At 53.5% G+C, this 14020-nt stretch overlaps 1 protein-coding gene across 3 annotated transcripts in view; it reads right to left on the bottom strand.

Moving 5' to 3' along the window:
• Positions 1 to 2912: 2912 nt before the first annotated feature.
• Positions 2913 to 14020, bottom strand: part of Nfam1 (NFAT activating protein with ITAM motif 1) — a 32765-nt gene continuing 21657 nt past the window's right edge. For 2 of the 3 annotated variants that reach the window (XM_069999699.1, XM_069999697.1), the window contains exons 5-6: positions 11488 to 11577; positions 2913 to 3982 (exon numbers count right to left, since the gene is read on the bottom strand). In XM_069999699.1, coding sequence (XP_069855800.1) covers positions 3899 to 3982; positions 11488 to 11577 — 174 coding nt within the window. In that variant the 3' untranslated portion in view covers positions 2913 to 3898. Of the gene's footprint in view, positions 3983 to 7331; positions 9786 to 11487; positions 11578 to 14020 lie in introns of those variants that run through there. The other variant, XM_069999698.1, reaches the window with a different exon arrangement.

Genomic DNA, 14020 nt, shown 5'->3' on the forward strand with positions numbered 1-14020 from the left:
CATCCAAGGGCTGCAGCAGCCACAGCGGCGGCACAAGCAGGTACGTCCTCTTTAGAGCCCTTCTGTTTGGCTGTCGTGGGTGTCTCTGGACCATACATGCACTGCAGTGCCAGCTGAGTGACTTTGAGCATTCCCTGCCTCTCTCCAAGACTCAGTGTCCTTCTCCATGATGCCCCAGAGCAATGGAAGATGCCACCAGCCTGATGAGGAGAGTGTCAAGATCAAGGCCAAGATCAGGGAGCACCCCGAGGCCAGAGGCAGAGACAAGCTCCAAGGTCAGAGCAGAGCAGGGCAAGCCATTGGCCAAGGCTGAGGAGAGCTGACCAGACTCCCCAAGAAGGAAAAATGTGTTATTTGTCTATGGCTGCTGTAACCAATTACCACAGATGTGGTGGCTTAAAACAACACACATTTTTTCTCTTACAATTCTGGAGGCCAAAACAATTTCAATGGGCTTCAGAAAGCCCAGGGGTCTAAGGCCACGCTCCTTCTGAGCATAGGAAGAGAATGTGTTTTATTTCCTGGCTACAACCCTTTTCTCCATTGTCCAACCTGTCTTTGCTTTCTTACCACATTGTCTTCTTCTTTCTGTTCTTTTTTTTTTTATGGTACTGAGATTTGAACTCAGTGTTTTATGCTTGCTAGGCAAGTGCTCTACTGCTGAGCCATGCCTCCAGCCCTTTTTGGACTGCTTATTTTTGAGATAGGGTCTTACTTCCCGCCCAGGTATACATCTGAACCATGATCTACCTATTTTAGGCTTCCCAACATAGCTAGGATGAGACGCATGCTACCACATCCAGCTATAGATTAAGAAGGTCTCTGTAAGTGTGTGTATGTGTGTGTGTGTGTGTGTGTGTGTGTGTGCACAAGCATGCCTGTATGCGTGTGCACATGTGTGCACAGGCTGGTCTCAAACTGCAATCCTGCTGATCTCAGCCTCCTAAGCAACTAGGATAATAGATGTGAGCCACTGGCACTGGCCCCATATATCCCTCTTTTTATTTTCTTGGTCATGGGGCTTGAACTCTGGGTCTGGGTACTGACCCTCAGCTCTTCAGCTCAAGGCTAGCACTCTGCTTCTTTTTTTTTTTTTTTGTCGGTCGTGGGGCTTGAACTCTGGGCCTGGGCGCTGTCCCTCAGCTCTTCAGCTCAAAGTGAGCGCTCCACCACTTGAGCTACAGGGCCACTTCCAGTTTTGTGGTGGTTTATTGGAGATAGGAGTCTCACGGTCTCTCCTGCCCGGGCTGGCTTTGAACTGTGATCCTCAGATCTCAGCCTCCTGAGTAGCTAGGATTACAGGCGTGAGCCATCAGCACCCGGCTAGCACTCTGCCTCTTAAGCCATAGCGCCCCTTCCAGTTTTCTAGTGGTTTATTGGCGATAAGAGTTTCATGGACTTTCCTGCATGGGCTGGCTTTGAACCGTGATCCTCAGATCTCAGCTTCCTGAGTAGCTAGGATTACAGGTGTGAGCCACTGATACCCAAAGCCTATATGATGCTTATCTCAAGTCAACCACCCAAAAAGCCAGAAGTAAAGCTATGGCTCAAGTGGTAGAGTGCTAGCCTTAAACAAAAAAGCTCAAGGACAGTGTCTATTGAGTTCGAGCCCAGTACCAACACATGTGTGTGCATGCACACATTCACACACACAAAGAAATCCCATACCCCTCAGGTGTCCCCTAAAGTAGGGCAGTGAAGGACAGAGCACTTAAAGCAGTCTCAAACCCATGAAGCCAGGACACCCAGAACACTGAGATGGGTTTGGAACCAGGCAGCCTGGGGCAGTTCTCTCCCTGCCCTCCCAGCATCCTCGCTTCCCCTAAGAGGCAGAGATAATCCTCACAGGGGTTCAGTGAGGAGCCTGGCTTCCGTTTGTCTGCTTAGTCTGGTCACATGACTCCAGCCTGTGCCCTCCTCCCCGAGAGTCAGGCTGCGCACTGATCCTGACCCGCAGAGTGGCCAGCAGCGATCCTGGCTGCGCCCCAGTGGGCAGCAGTCAGGGTCTCACTGCAGGGGGCAGTTTCTGTGGGGGGCTGCGGGAAGGTCGGGGGACAGTTGACGCTAGATCCTGACTGAGCACATCTGAGCCTCCCCAACCTATCCAGCCCCCAAGAGTGGCTGTGACCTGGCTTGAACAAGGGACCCCAAATGGCTTCTCCAGTGCTCACACAGCCCTGGCTGGACTCAATCCTGCTGGTTATTTGGAGACCTTGTCTGTCAGGGGTGTCTGGACTCACCCAGAGGCAGCTGAGACCGGAGGGGAGGCCATCTGGTGAGGCGAGAGGACATTGCTGAGCCGGCTGAAGTGTCCCTTGGCAGGGACAGGGGCTTCTGGGATCAATTAGCAGAGCCACCCTAACAGAGATCAAGGCCCCTGCTGCACCGTCTGCAGGCTCATGTCATCTCCTGTCAGCGAGGCCTCTTGTCAGCCTTGGCAGCCAGGAATTGAGGGGGGAGGGGTCTGGGGGAGGGGCTGCTGGCCTCTCCCCCATGTCTGGGCCCAGAGCCTTTTCTCCTTGGCAGATAGGCAAGTGCTGGTCTCCAGGACCTGCACGCTTATTGCCTGGCCTCTCCTGGTTCTGGGGATCCGGCAGGAAGTCCGCTTCAACCTTTACCTATGTAAAATGGGTCACCTACTAATTAGAGATCACTTCTTAGAAAATGCAAAAAATAAAAAATGGCTTCCTCTTCAGCAAAAGCAGGCGCTGAATGGCCAGCCGAGGAGCAGACTCATTTATCCTTTAAACAAATGGCTCTTGGGCCCTGACTATGAGTCAGGCACAGACAAAGAGAGACAAATAAGGTGTTCTCCACACCGGGGAAGCGTGGCCTCCCTCTAGGAGGATGCATTGTGGAAACTGATTCCATGCCGAGCAACTAGAGGAACAAATAAACGCTCAGTGGGGAGAGGGGCTTCGGGAGGCATCGTGGAGGTGTCACAGAGGACATTTGAGCAAGAATTCTTCCAATGAAGAACTAAGTGAAGAGTCTTGGGGGCCAGGGGATGAAGGGGGGCAGAGAGGAAGAGGAGTACAAGTTTGGAAACAAACAATCAGGCATCTTGGGGAAGAAAGGCATAGATAGAGTTTGGGATGATTTGGAGCCTGGGAAACTGTTGAAAACTGAGCTGTGGGCTGTGAGGACAGTGTCATCGGTCTCTTGTCCCCGTCTCAGCACAGGGGCCTGGCGTGTGGTCAGAGCTGGTCCAGTGTCGTCAAAAGAATTAAGGAAGGAGCCCTGATGGGTGCTGGGCTAAGGATTGATGCTCAGTCCTCAGACACTGGGGGCCGCAGTGAGGCTGAGTGTGGGATGTGAGGTAGGGATCCAACCTCTCTCGAGCTTGTGAATATCCAATTCTTCCAGCACCATTCGTTGAAAAGACAAATTCTTTTCTATTCTGTGTGTGTGTGCATGTACACGCACCAGTCCTGAGGCTTGAACTCAGAGGCTGGCACTGTCTGTGAGCTTGTGCTCAAGGCTAGCACTCTAATAGCTCCCCTTGTAGCTCTGTGGGTTGTTAATGGGAATAAGAGTCTCACAAACTTTTCTGCCTGGGCTAGCTGCAAACCTTGGTCCACAGACTTCAGACTCCTAGTAGCTAGGTGTGAGCCACTGGTGCACAGCAAAAAGAATATTCTTACCACTGAATGGTCTTGGCCCCTTGTTGAGATGACTCTGACTCTAACCATAAGGTACCACGGGGCTTTAAGGGGAGAATGCCGTACCTGTGGTATAGGAAGACTGATTTGGTCTAGAGATATGAGGAAGTACTAGAAGGATAAGGCGTTGGAGGGGGCTCTGATGAGTGGTCTTTGTGGGAAAAAAGAGAAAAATCTGGGAGAAAAGCAGTCCACAGGTCAGACCTGGCCCATGGTGTGGGTTCAGGGACGAGAGGTCAGGCAGTTTGGGTGTCCGTCAAGGAATGGGAACCACTGCAGACATCACCAGTTGCACAGGGAGCTCTCAGGCAATGAGAGGGCTGTAAAGGCAAAACAATGCCAATCATGGTGGTGCTGTTAAGATTATGATGCCTTGAAGAAGTGGCTTACACCTCCAGGCCTGCAGACCCCGGGAATTTCTTTTTCTTTTTTTTTCTTTTTTTTTTTTGTCGGTTGTGGGGCTTGAACTCTGGGCTTCGGTGCTGTCTCTGCGCTCTTCAGCTTAAGGCGAGTGCTCTACCACTTGAGCCACAGCGCCACTTCCGGTTTTCTGGTGGTTTATTGGAGATAAGCCTGGACTGGCTTTGAACCTCGATGCTCAGATCTCAGCCTCCTGAGTAGCTAGGATTACAGGTGTGAGCTACGGATACCTAACGAGCCTGAGAATTTCAAGGGGTGACCTGAGATATAAATGTCTGAGTTGCTAGGCCTCATGTCAGGTACAAGTGCAACTACACCCCGCCCCCCTGACCTTCCTCCAAAGAGACAGTCCAAGGGAGGCAGGAGGATCTGCCACCTGTCTCTCCACCCCCACCACACATGATTTGGAGAAAGTACTGCTGAGCAATTGGGAAGGTGACCGGCCACATCTGAAGGAAATTTTCCTTTCATGGGCTCCCATGGCTCTGGGAGCACCAAGTCCCCTTTGATGACTCAGTTCCATCCTTGCCTCCTGCCTCCTGCCTCCTGCCTCCTGCCTCTTCCTCTTCCTCCTCTTCCTCCTCTCCTTTTCCTCCTCCCCCTCCCCCTCCTTCTTTTTCTTCTTTTTCTCCCTCCTCCTCCTCCTCCTCCTACTCTTCTTCTTCCTTCTTCTTCTTCTTCTTCTTCTTCTTCTTCTTCTTCTTCTTCTTCTTCTTCTTCTTCTTCTTCTTCTTCTTCTTCTTCTTCTTCTTCTTCTTCTTCTTCGTTTTGTTGGTTGTGAAGCTTGAACTGTGGGCCTGGGTGCTGTCCCTTAGCTCTTCAGCTCAAGGCTAGCACTCTACCACTTAAGCCACAGTGCCACTTCCAGTTTTCTGGTGGTTTACTGGTGGTAAGTGTCTTACAGACTTTCCTACTCCGGCTGGCTTTGAACCTCCATCCTCAGATCTCAGCCTCCTAAGTAACTAGGATTATAAGCATGACCCACCGGCGTCTGGCCCTGACTGTTCTTTCACTCCTTTATCTAGTCCATGGTGGCAGAATTGTGTACATTTGGAGCCAGCCCAGGGCTGCCCATTCTGGGCTGTGTGATCTTTAGCCAGTAAACTTCTCTGAGCTGTAGCTTCTGCTTTGGTAACTTGGGCAAGATCAGCCTCCTACAACTCAAGACTGTTTTAGAATTAAATGAAGTATTGCCGATAGAGGCTGAGAAAGGGAAGCTCCTTGGCTGACAACTATGTTTGTGTTGAAACACAATGTCCACACTCTAGGTTCCAGAGATCCCTTCTAGCTGCTCAGGAGGCTGAGATCTGAGGATCATGGTTCAGAGTCAGTCTCAGAGAATTCTCTCTCCAATTCACCACTAAAAAGCTGGAAGTAGGGGCTGGGAAGGTGGCTCAGTGGTAGAGTGCTTGCCTTGCATGCATGAGGCCCTGGGTTCGATTCCTCAGCACCACGTAAGCAAAAAGAAAAAAGCCGGAAGTGGCACTGTGGCTCAAGTGGTAGAGTGCTAACCTTGAGCTGAAGAGCTGAGGGACAGCGCCCAGGCCCAGAGTTCAGGCCCCATGATGGAACCCAAAAAACAAAAACAAAAACAAAAAAAGCTGGAGGTAGAACTGTGGTTCCAGTGGTCAAGTGGTAGAGTGCCATCCTGGAGCGAAAAAGCTGAGAGACAGCTCCCAGGCCATGAGTTCAAGCCCCAGTACTGGCATGTACATGCACGCGCACACACCCACACACAAATAAATGAACAAAAGAGCAAAAAGGAAGCTCTTTTTGTCAGCCCAATGAGCCTGGTATCTAGCAAATTCATTTGAGCAAATAACACCTTGCATTGGTTGAAATGTTTCCCTTCCATGTGTGCCTGTGCCATGTGAAAACCCAGGCTGAGGCCAAGTTCAAGAGCAGGGCCTGACCCAAGCTCAGTCACATTCAGAGCAGCCAGAAAGGACAGCATCTCAGATGACAATGTCTCCTGTTCTGGAGTCTGGATTCAGAGAGGCGATGCCCCTCCTGTGGTAAAACGCCAGCCGCGGGGACCAGGAGGGGCAGCAAGGTCCCATTCAACCCGGCTGGGCCACGGCCATTGCCCACCTCTGGTGGAGGAGCTGTCTACCAAGAAAACTATTGAACCATGTAAAAATCCATTCCTGGAATCCCAAAGGCATCCTTATGCTGGGGCATGGCCTTTAAATTCGATGGGGGAGGAAGGAAAAAAAAAAAAAAAAGAGGCTGGTTTTGCCTGTAACTTGATTTCACGTTAGTGAAGGCTGGTGGCCAGAGCGTTGTCTCTCCCCAGCCCAGGCCCCCCATACCTCCTGTGATACGGGCTGGGAAGGGAACCCCAGTTCCATGGAGGATGGGTGGTAACAGGCACATGTTCCCATGGAAACTGCTGCACAGAATCCTCTGGAAATTTCTGCAGAGGAGGGGCACGACTCCCCATATCCACTTGAAGCTCTGGGCTTGATTTCCAGGGGGTGATTTTTCTCATGCAAGCACTGGCGGGGGGGGGGCGTTTGGAGCCTACTGAGGGGGGCATCAGTTTCTAGCTATTTACCACCCTTGGGGGGGCCTAGGGTGGGGATCTTGAGGATGTCAAGCGTGCTTAAGCGCTAAGAACTAGCAACGGGCAGCTCCTGGGAGGGAGGGCAAGTCCCTACCCAGCAGGTCCAGGCCACACACACACAGAAGCTTCAAGGTCCTTCTGTCCCTTCCTCCTTTCTTACCCACTGATATGGACACCAATCAACTTACTATCCTGAAGCCAAAGACCAGGTGTTGGTCTTTTCTGTCTGCCCAGAGTCCCAGAACATTCTTCTTCCACCTCTCTTGTTTGGAAACCCCTTTTAGAGACCCTGCACCCTATCCCTCCTCCCCTTCCCTGCTTCTCTTAGCTTAGCTCAGTGGAGGCCTCTGTGCCCACTGGCCCCCAGCCTTGTCCCAGGCTGGGCTGGGCATCGTGCTGGCAATGTCTGTGTCCCCAAAGGAGAGGTTGTCAACCCCCAAGGGGATCACAAAGGAGCCACAGGAGGAGCTGGGTTGTTTTTTGTTTTTGTCAGTCATGGGGCTTGAACTTTGGGCCTGTGTGCTGTCCCTGAGCTCTTCAGCTCAAGAAGAGCACTTTACCACTTGAGCCACAGCACCACTTCTGGTTTTCTGGTGGCTCATTGGAGACAAGAGTCTCACGGAGGGGGTGGAGGGGGGAAGATGGGAAGGGATGGGAAGGGGAAACAAAGGAGGAGGCAACAATGCTTGATAAGAAATGTACTCATTATCTTGCCCATGTAATTGTAATCCCTCTATACAGTATTTTCACAATTTAAAAAAAAAAAAAAGAGTATCATGGACTTTCCTGCCTGGGCTGGCTTTGAACCACAGTCCTCAGATCTCAGCTTCCTGAGTAGCTGATTACAGGTGTGAGCCACTGGCACCCAGCAGGAGCTGGGATTTGATCTCAAATTAAGTAGGAGCTGAGGGAGGTTCTGAGCGGAGGAGAGAATCACTCCAAGCAGGTTTTAACATCATCCTTCGGGTACTTTAGGAAAAGAATGCAAGAAGAGAGAGAGGTTGTGGGGCCAGAGCAGCCGCAGAGAGCTGTGGTGGGTAGGCCTGTGGCAGGGCGTGGCAAAGCCCGTACCAGACTTGCCTGGCCTCCCTGGGAAGGGCTGGAAAAGTCCCAGCCAGAGTCAGAGGCTCAGGACACAGGAGGACGGGGAAGGGAGGCAGAGGCCTCCTCCTGCTCATCCTGGCTTTGGCTTTTAACCTGGGCCCTGGCCTCTGTCAGGCAGCTGGAGGAGGTGCCTGGAAGAAAGCTCTGCACTGGCAGCTTCCCCCCTCTGCAGGCCTGGAGTTGATTAAACCCAGCCTCTGGGAGCACCGGCCTCTCCCCTCCCCCTGCGAGGATCCCCAGAGCCCTCATGCTCTGTGTTCATGCTTGGTGTGTAATCCTAGCCACTCAGGAAACTGAGATACGAAGATTGTGGTTCAAAGCTAGGCCAGGCCGGAAAGCCTATGGCACTCCAATTAACCACCAAAAGGCCAGAAGTGGAGCTGTGGCTCTAGTGGCAGAGCCCCATCCTTGAGCAAAAAAACCACTGAGGGACAGCACCCAGTTCATGCCCCTGTACCTGCACAAACCACCACCAACAACAACCAGAAGTCGACACCTATCCTCCACCACAAGTTTTCTGCCATCCCTGCTTAGAGGGCCTAACCTGCAGAGAGGAAGGGACTCCATGGGGGCCTGCCAGCCAATGATGTTGAGCCAGGGTCTGTCCTGTGTCTTTGGTTCCCCGCCATCCCTGGACACATTGTAAGGATTCCCCAAAAACCTCTGGAGAAGCTTAGAGGTAAAGAGAGAAGACTGGCTGTTGAACCAGCAAGAGGCAAGAGCAAAGAGACAGAGCTGGGGAGGGAGGGCAGAATGTGACAGCCCATGCAACCAGGTCCGTCTACCCAGAAAATGGTTGCTGTGATCGGCAGGGTGCTCTGGAGGATGAAATGAGGGGTCCTGCTAGCATCTGAAAGAGCAAAAAGGCTTGGAGCCGGATACTGGGGAGCAGCTGTCCATCTTGGCTTGAGCTACAGCCAGCCAGCAAAGGCCAGACACCAAGCCATGCGCCGCTGCGACACCACGGGGAAAGAGGTGGCCTGAGGCACTAGGATGGGGGCTCGGTCTGTCGGCCTCATCCCCTAGGGCCATGGGACCAATGGCAGACAAGATAGAGAGCTCAAGGTGGTGGGCAGGCTAGGGGAGGCCAGGAGGAGGGACCCTGCGGGGGCCTAGGCCATGGAGGGTACAGGAGGAGGGCAGAGAGCACAGTGGCCTCCACCCTCCACAGCAGCACACACAGAACCCTCCAGGACCCCCTTGGCTGGGTAGCAGTTGTGGGCTCCCTCTGCAGCCCAGGGCTCAGTTTGGCCCCTGTGGCTGCCAGGCCTGTCCATCTGCCACCCCACACCAGCCTCCTGCTCCCACCTGCACAGCCACCCACTGCTGCTGGACTCACTGGGCTGTTCCATCCCCTGTGCCCATGCAGCTCACCACAGCACAGGCCCCTGGCTGTGCCCTCCTGGGGGCTTACCACCTCCCCCCACCAAGACAGCCACAGGCATCACCCATGTGTGTTCAGTGAGGGGGTGGGCTCTGGGAAAAGGAGGCAGCCAAGCAAATTCCTTTGTTTGTTTTGTTGTTCATGGGGCTTGAACTCAGGGCTTGGGAGCTGTCCCTGACTCTTCAGCTCAAGGTGAGCGCTCTACCCCTTGAGCCACAGCGCCACTTCCGGTTTTCTGGTGGTTAACTAAAGAGTCTCCTGGACTTTTCTGCCTGGACTGGCTTTGAACCACGATTCTCAGATCTCAGCCTCCTGAAAAGCTAGGATGATAGGCGTGAGCCACCAGCACCTGGCCAGCCAAGCAAATTCTTAAAGACTGAGGGGCGCTTTGCTGGCTAGGCCAGGGCAGAAAGTGCCGACCTGGCAGAGGGAACACTTGGACAAGGCACAGAACAGGGCACAGAACGAAGCCAGTGAGGCAGGCCAAGGCAGGGTAAGTTGATGGGGGGAGAGGGTCTACACTGGCTAGGATCACTGGGGCTTGAGAGTCTCTGAGTCAGCACAAGTTCAGAGGCTGGTGGAGCCCCGCCTAGAGATTTTCATAGACCAGGTTAAATTCACTCTTGTCTTCTTGTCTACGTAGCTTCTTCTGGGAAAGAAAAAGGAAGGGGGAGAAGAAGAAGAGGACGAGGAAGAGGTGGAAGAAGAGGAGGGGGGAGGAGGAGGAGGAGGAAGAGGAGGAAGGAGAGGGGGAAGAAGGGGAGAAAGGAAGAGGAAAAAGGAGAGGAGAAGGGGAAAGGGGGAGGGAGGGAGAGGGGAAAAAGGGGTGAGGAGAGAATGGGAGGACGGGACAAGAGGAGAGGAAAGGAGAATGGAAAGGAGGGGAGAAGATAAGAAAGGAGAGAGGAGGGGAGGGGAGGGGAGAAATGGAGAAAAACTATTAGGTAGGAAACACATGAACTTGCACTAGTTTAGTTTTAGTCAGACTCAGACAGATTGTTTCCTGTGAGCTTTGGCAGTGTGCCTGCCTTCTGTCCCCAAGCCCACCTGACCAGCCTCTTGTCCCTCCATCCTGGGGGCTACACCAGCCTCCCCTGGCCTGCCTCAGCCTCCCCTGTCCCCTGACTCCCCGCTATTTACCTTGTTAGGAGTCCCCAGGAACTTAGTATCCCCAGGAGCCTCCCCTCTCTCCCAGTCCCCATCTGGCTTCTCCCTAGAGCCCACCTTCCACAAGAGAACTGCCAATGTTTCTGTGCTCCTTGGCTCAGTGGCATTGTTCCTGCAGCCCAAGACTCCTGGAGAGCTGTCCTGTCCAGCACCCAAGGGCCTGGCACAGGGTGGGCACTCACTGCTGAGATGGCCCAGACAACCTCCGTGGTTCAGGGAGGGAGGCCCTGCTTCCGGTCTGGGTGGCTTTGAGAACAGGAAGCTACACAAGCAGTCCCCAGCCTGGGCTTCCGGAGGCTGAGCCAAGTCCCCAGGGGCCACAGGCCCTGCGGGGCCTGCACTGGCTCAGCTTCATCGCCCTTCACAGCGACCCCAGCTCCCATCAGGTGTGGCAGTGATGTTTCTGAATTCTGGGCCAGATGGTGTGGCAGCAAAACACGGCTCACATACTTTATAAATAAGCAGACAAGTCAAAGAGAAAGAGCGGGGTAAGCCAGGCCCTGGTGGCTCATGCCTGTAATCCTAGCTACTCAGGAGGCTAAGATCTGAGGATCAAGATTCAAAGCCAGTCTGGGCAGGAAAGTCTTCAAGACTCCAATTAACCACCAGAAAACTGGAAATGGAACTGTGGCTTAAAGTGGTAGGGTGCTAGCTTTGAACACAAAAGCTCAGGGACAGCACCGGCCCAGGCCCTGAGGACCCCCCCCCCCCACATACACACACAGCAGCAGCAGCAGCAGCAGCAACAGCAACAGACCCAAGGCCCTGTCATGTTGACACCAGGCCAGCCCAAGGACATCAGCATCTACTCTATCTCTGGCCTTAGCCAGCACTGGACTGGGGACACCTGTAAGCCCCCCACTTCCCCTCTGATCTGCCAGTGTAGACATGGTAGTGTTCCTTGAATAATAGTTAAGATTGTTCAGCAAAGAAGTCTGTGAGCTTTGGGCCCTCCATCAATGTCACAGAAGATGGAGACACAGAGAAGTTAGGCAGCCTGAGCACACATGCACAGTTGCGAGGAATGGAGCAGGAGTCCAGAGCCCCCAGTTCTCCCTGTAGTCTAGTTGCCTGTGAAGAGGGCTGGATTCCATTGCAGGTGACTCACACCTGCAGTCTAGTTAACCCCCACGGCACAGAAGAGGAGGAGGGGAGGGCAGGCTTGGAGCTCCCTCCCTGCCTACCTGGGAGGGGGGACTTCCAGCGGCGGAGGGCAGGCTGCCAGCCTTGCTCTCGATGTAGGAGTAGACCTCAGTCTCTCGGCGCTGTAGGGCCTGGAGGAGAAGAGCGCTGGGATGAGGGGGGTATACAGAAGGGAGCCCCTGGGCCCCAAGCCAGCCTTCCCACTGCACACCCTTGCGTCTCCCCTCCTCTGCTAGTGCTCCATCCACACGGCTACCTGGCTGGCAAGACACAGGGCCTACCCTGGCCTGAGCATCCTCCCCTAGCCTCAGACCCCGGAGGGCCCGAGAACACATCACTGCTCAGTAGGGCACTTGCTAGTATCTGCTGCACTCCCTAGCTCAAAGCCCCGGGCCTCGTGGGGGTCCCGCCCATCCACCCACACCTACTCCCCTGCCTGAGCTGGTGGGTGTGCCAGGCACCCACTGGGGTCTCACTGCTGACCACCGATGGGATAGCCCAGCCTCAGTTCTCAGCGTCCCCATCACCTTCCCTGCCTGTGTCATTTGCAGAAATTCCAGTTTCCACCGGCCCACCCTGACCCTGGCCCCAGGAGGGCAGAGGGTCACAGTCCACTGGGGCTGTGCAGTAGGGGAGCTCAGTCTCCATAGTTTCCCGTCTCCCGCTGGACTGGGAGCCCTGCAGCGCAGGCACTGGGCCTGGTTCGTCTCTTGGTGTGTGAACTTACAGCTGGCGCTGGCACGATGAGAGCCACACCAAATGAGCAATGGTGAGGCTTCCCTGTGTGGCGGTGTCCTAGGGCCTCACTGGCTCTAGGCCCAGCCTCAAGATGCTCAAGATGCTCAGGCACAGTCATTCACACCTATAGTCCTAGCTACTCAGGATGCTGAAAATGGAAGGGTCATAGTTCGAGGCTAGCTCAGACAGAAACGTTCTTCAGACCCTCCCCCTTCTTTCTTTTGGTGTTAGGTCTAAGGCTTAAACTTTGGGCCTGGGTGCTATCCCTGAGCGTTTGTGCTCAAAGCCAGGAACCTATCATTTGAGCCACAGCCCCACTTCTGGCTTTTTGGTGATTAGTTGGAGATAAGAGTCTCACGGACTTTCCTGCCCAGGGTGGCTTTGAACCACAATCCTCAGATCTCAGCCTCCTGAGTAGCTAGGATTATAGACGTGAGCCACTGGCTCTAGACCTTCTCTTGAAAAATAACTAGCCCTCAGAGGTCTGAGTGAGGATAGGAATGATGAGGGGGAGAATGATGGAAAGGTACCCATGATCAACATGGCTTATACAATCACTTAAAGATATTTTATTTAATTTTTTGCCAGTCCTGGAGCTTGAATGCAGGGCCTGGGCACTGCCCTTGAACCTCTCTGTGCTCAAGGTTAGCACTCTACTATCTGAACCACAGTGCCACTTGCAGATTTTTCTGTGTATGTAGTACTGAGTAATTGAACCCAGGGCTTCATGCATGGTAGGCACACACTAAGCCACATTCCCAGCCCTTAAAGATGATTTTTTTTTTTTTGGTCGGTTGTGGGTCTTGAACTGTCCCTGCACTCTTCAGTTCAAGGCGAGCACTCTACCACTTGAGCCACAGTGCCACTTCCTTAAGGATGGTTTTTTAAAAATGAAAAGAACTAGCAAAACTACTGGGCTGGAGGCACGGCTTAAGTGGCAGCACACTAGCCTAGCATGCATAGGAACCAAAAAGAGAGCCAAGACTTTGAAGTCAGACAAGAAAAAGTTCAATTCTTAGTTTTGACATCTGCCATCACAGGCCACCCCCTTAACTCTCTCTGTTTTCTCATCTACAAAATGGGAATCATTGTATCTACCTTGAAGCCTGCACTCCAGACCAAATGAGATATTAGACAGCAAAGGCCTTGCATAGTATTAGGTAAATAGTAGATGCTTCGTAAGCAACTGTCAGATGATCCAGAAAGACTCTGCTTCCTCTGCTACTCCAGGCAGCACCCACTCTCGGGCCCCATTGGGCTCTATATAGTTCAGAGCCTGCAACAGCCTAAGCAAGAGGCAGAAGCCTTTCCTTTCCCCAGTGTGTGTGTCATACGATGCCGGCTGGTTGCCAAGGAGGCGGTTTCCCTGGCAACAGTCAAGCAGGGGTTGCTGAGGCGGGCTGGAGAGACAGGTGGTGCTCAGAGGCAGGAGGAGGATGAGAAGGGGGGAGGGAGGGAGGTGCTCAGAGGCAGCCAGGCATGAAAACCTGTGTAATAAACCGTTTGACTCTTGGGAGACCCTCAGGGCTTCGTCAGGGGGCCGGTGGGGGCACCTTGGGAGCCACTCAAGGGGCAGGCTCCAAAACAGAAGAGGGTGGATCTAGGGAGAGGGGGCTTCTAACTTGCCTCCTTCCCAAGGAGAAGCTCAGTTTCTAGGGAAAAGAAACTTCCAAGGCCCATTCTGACCCATGTGTATCTTGGTGCTGTCTGCCCAGTACTTGCTGCTGCTAGTCCTCAGAATGGAATTTGTTCCCTTGCTACCTTGTGCACCCACCCCCACCCCAGGCCCTGCCTACCCAGGCTTGGCCAGAGATCTGACAGATCTGAGCAGCAAGG

This window comes from Dipodomys merriami, unplaced genomic scaffold, assembly GCF_024711535.1.
Source record: "Dipodomys merriami isolate MVZ:Mamm:240054 unplaced genomic scaffold, mDipMer1.0.p SCAF_55, whole genome shotgun sequence".
In the NCBI taxonomy this organism is placed as follows: Eukaryota; Metazoa; Chordata; class Mammalia; order Rodentia; family Heteromyidae; genus Dipodomys; species Dipodomys merriami.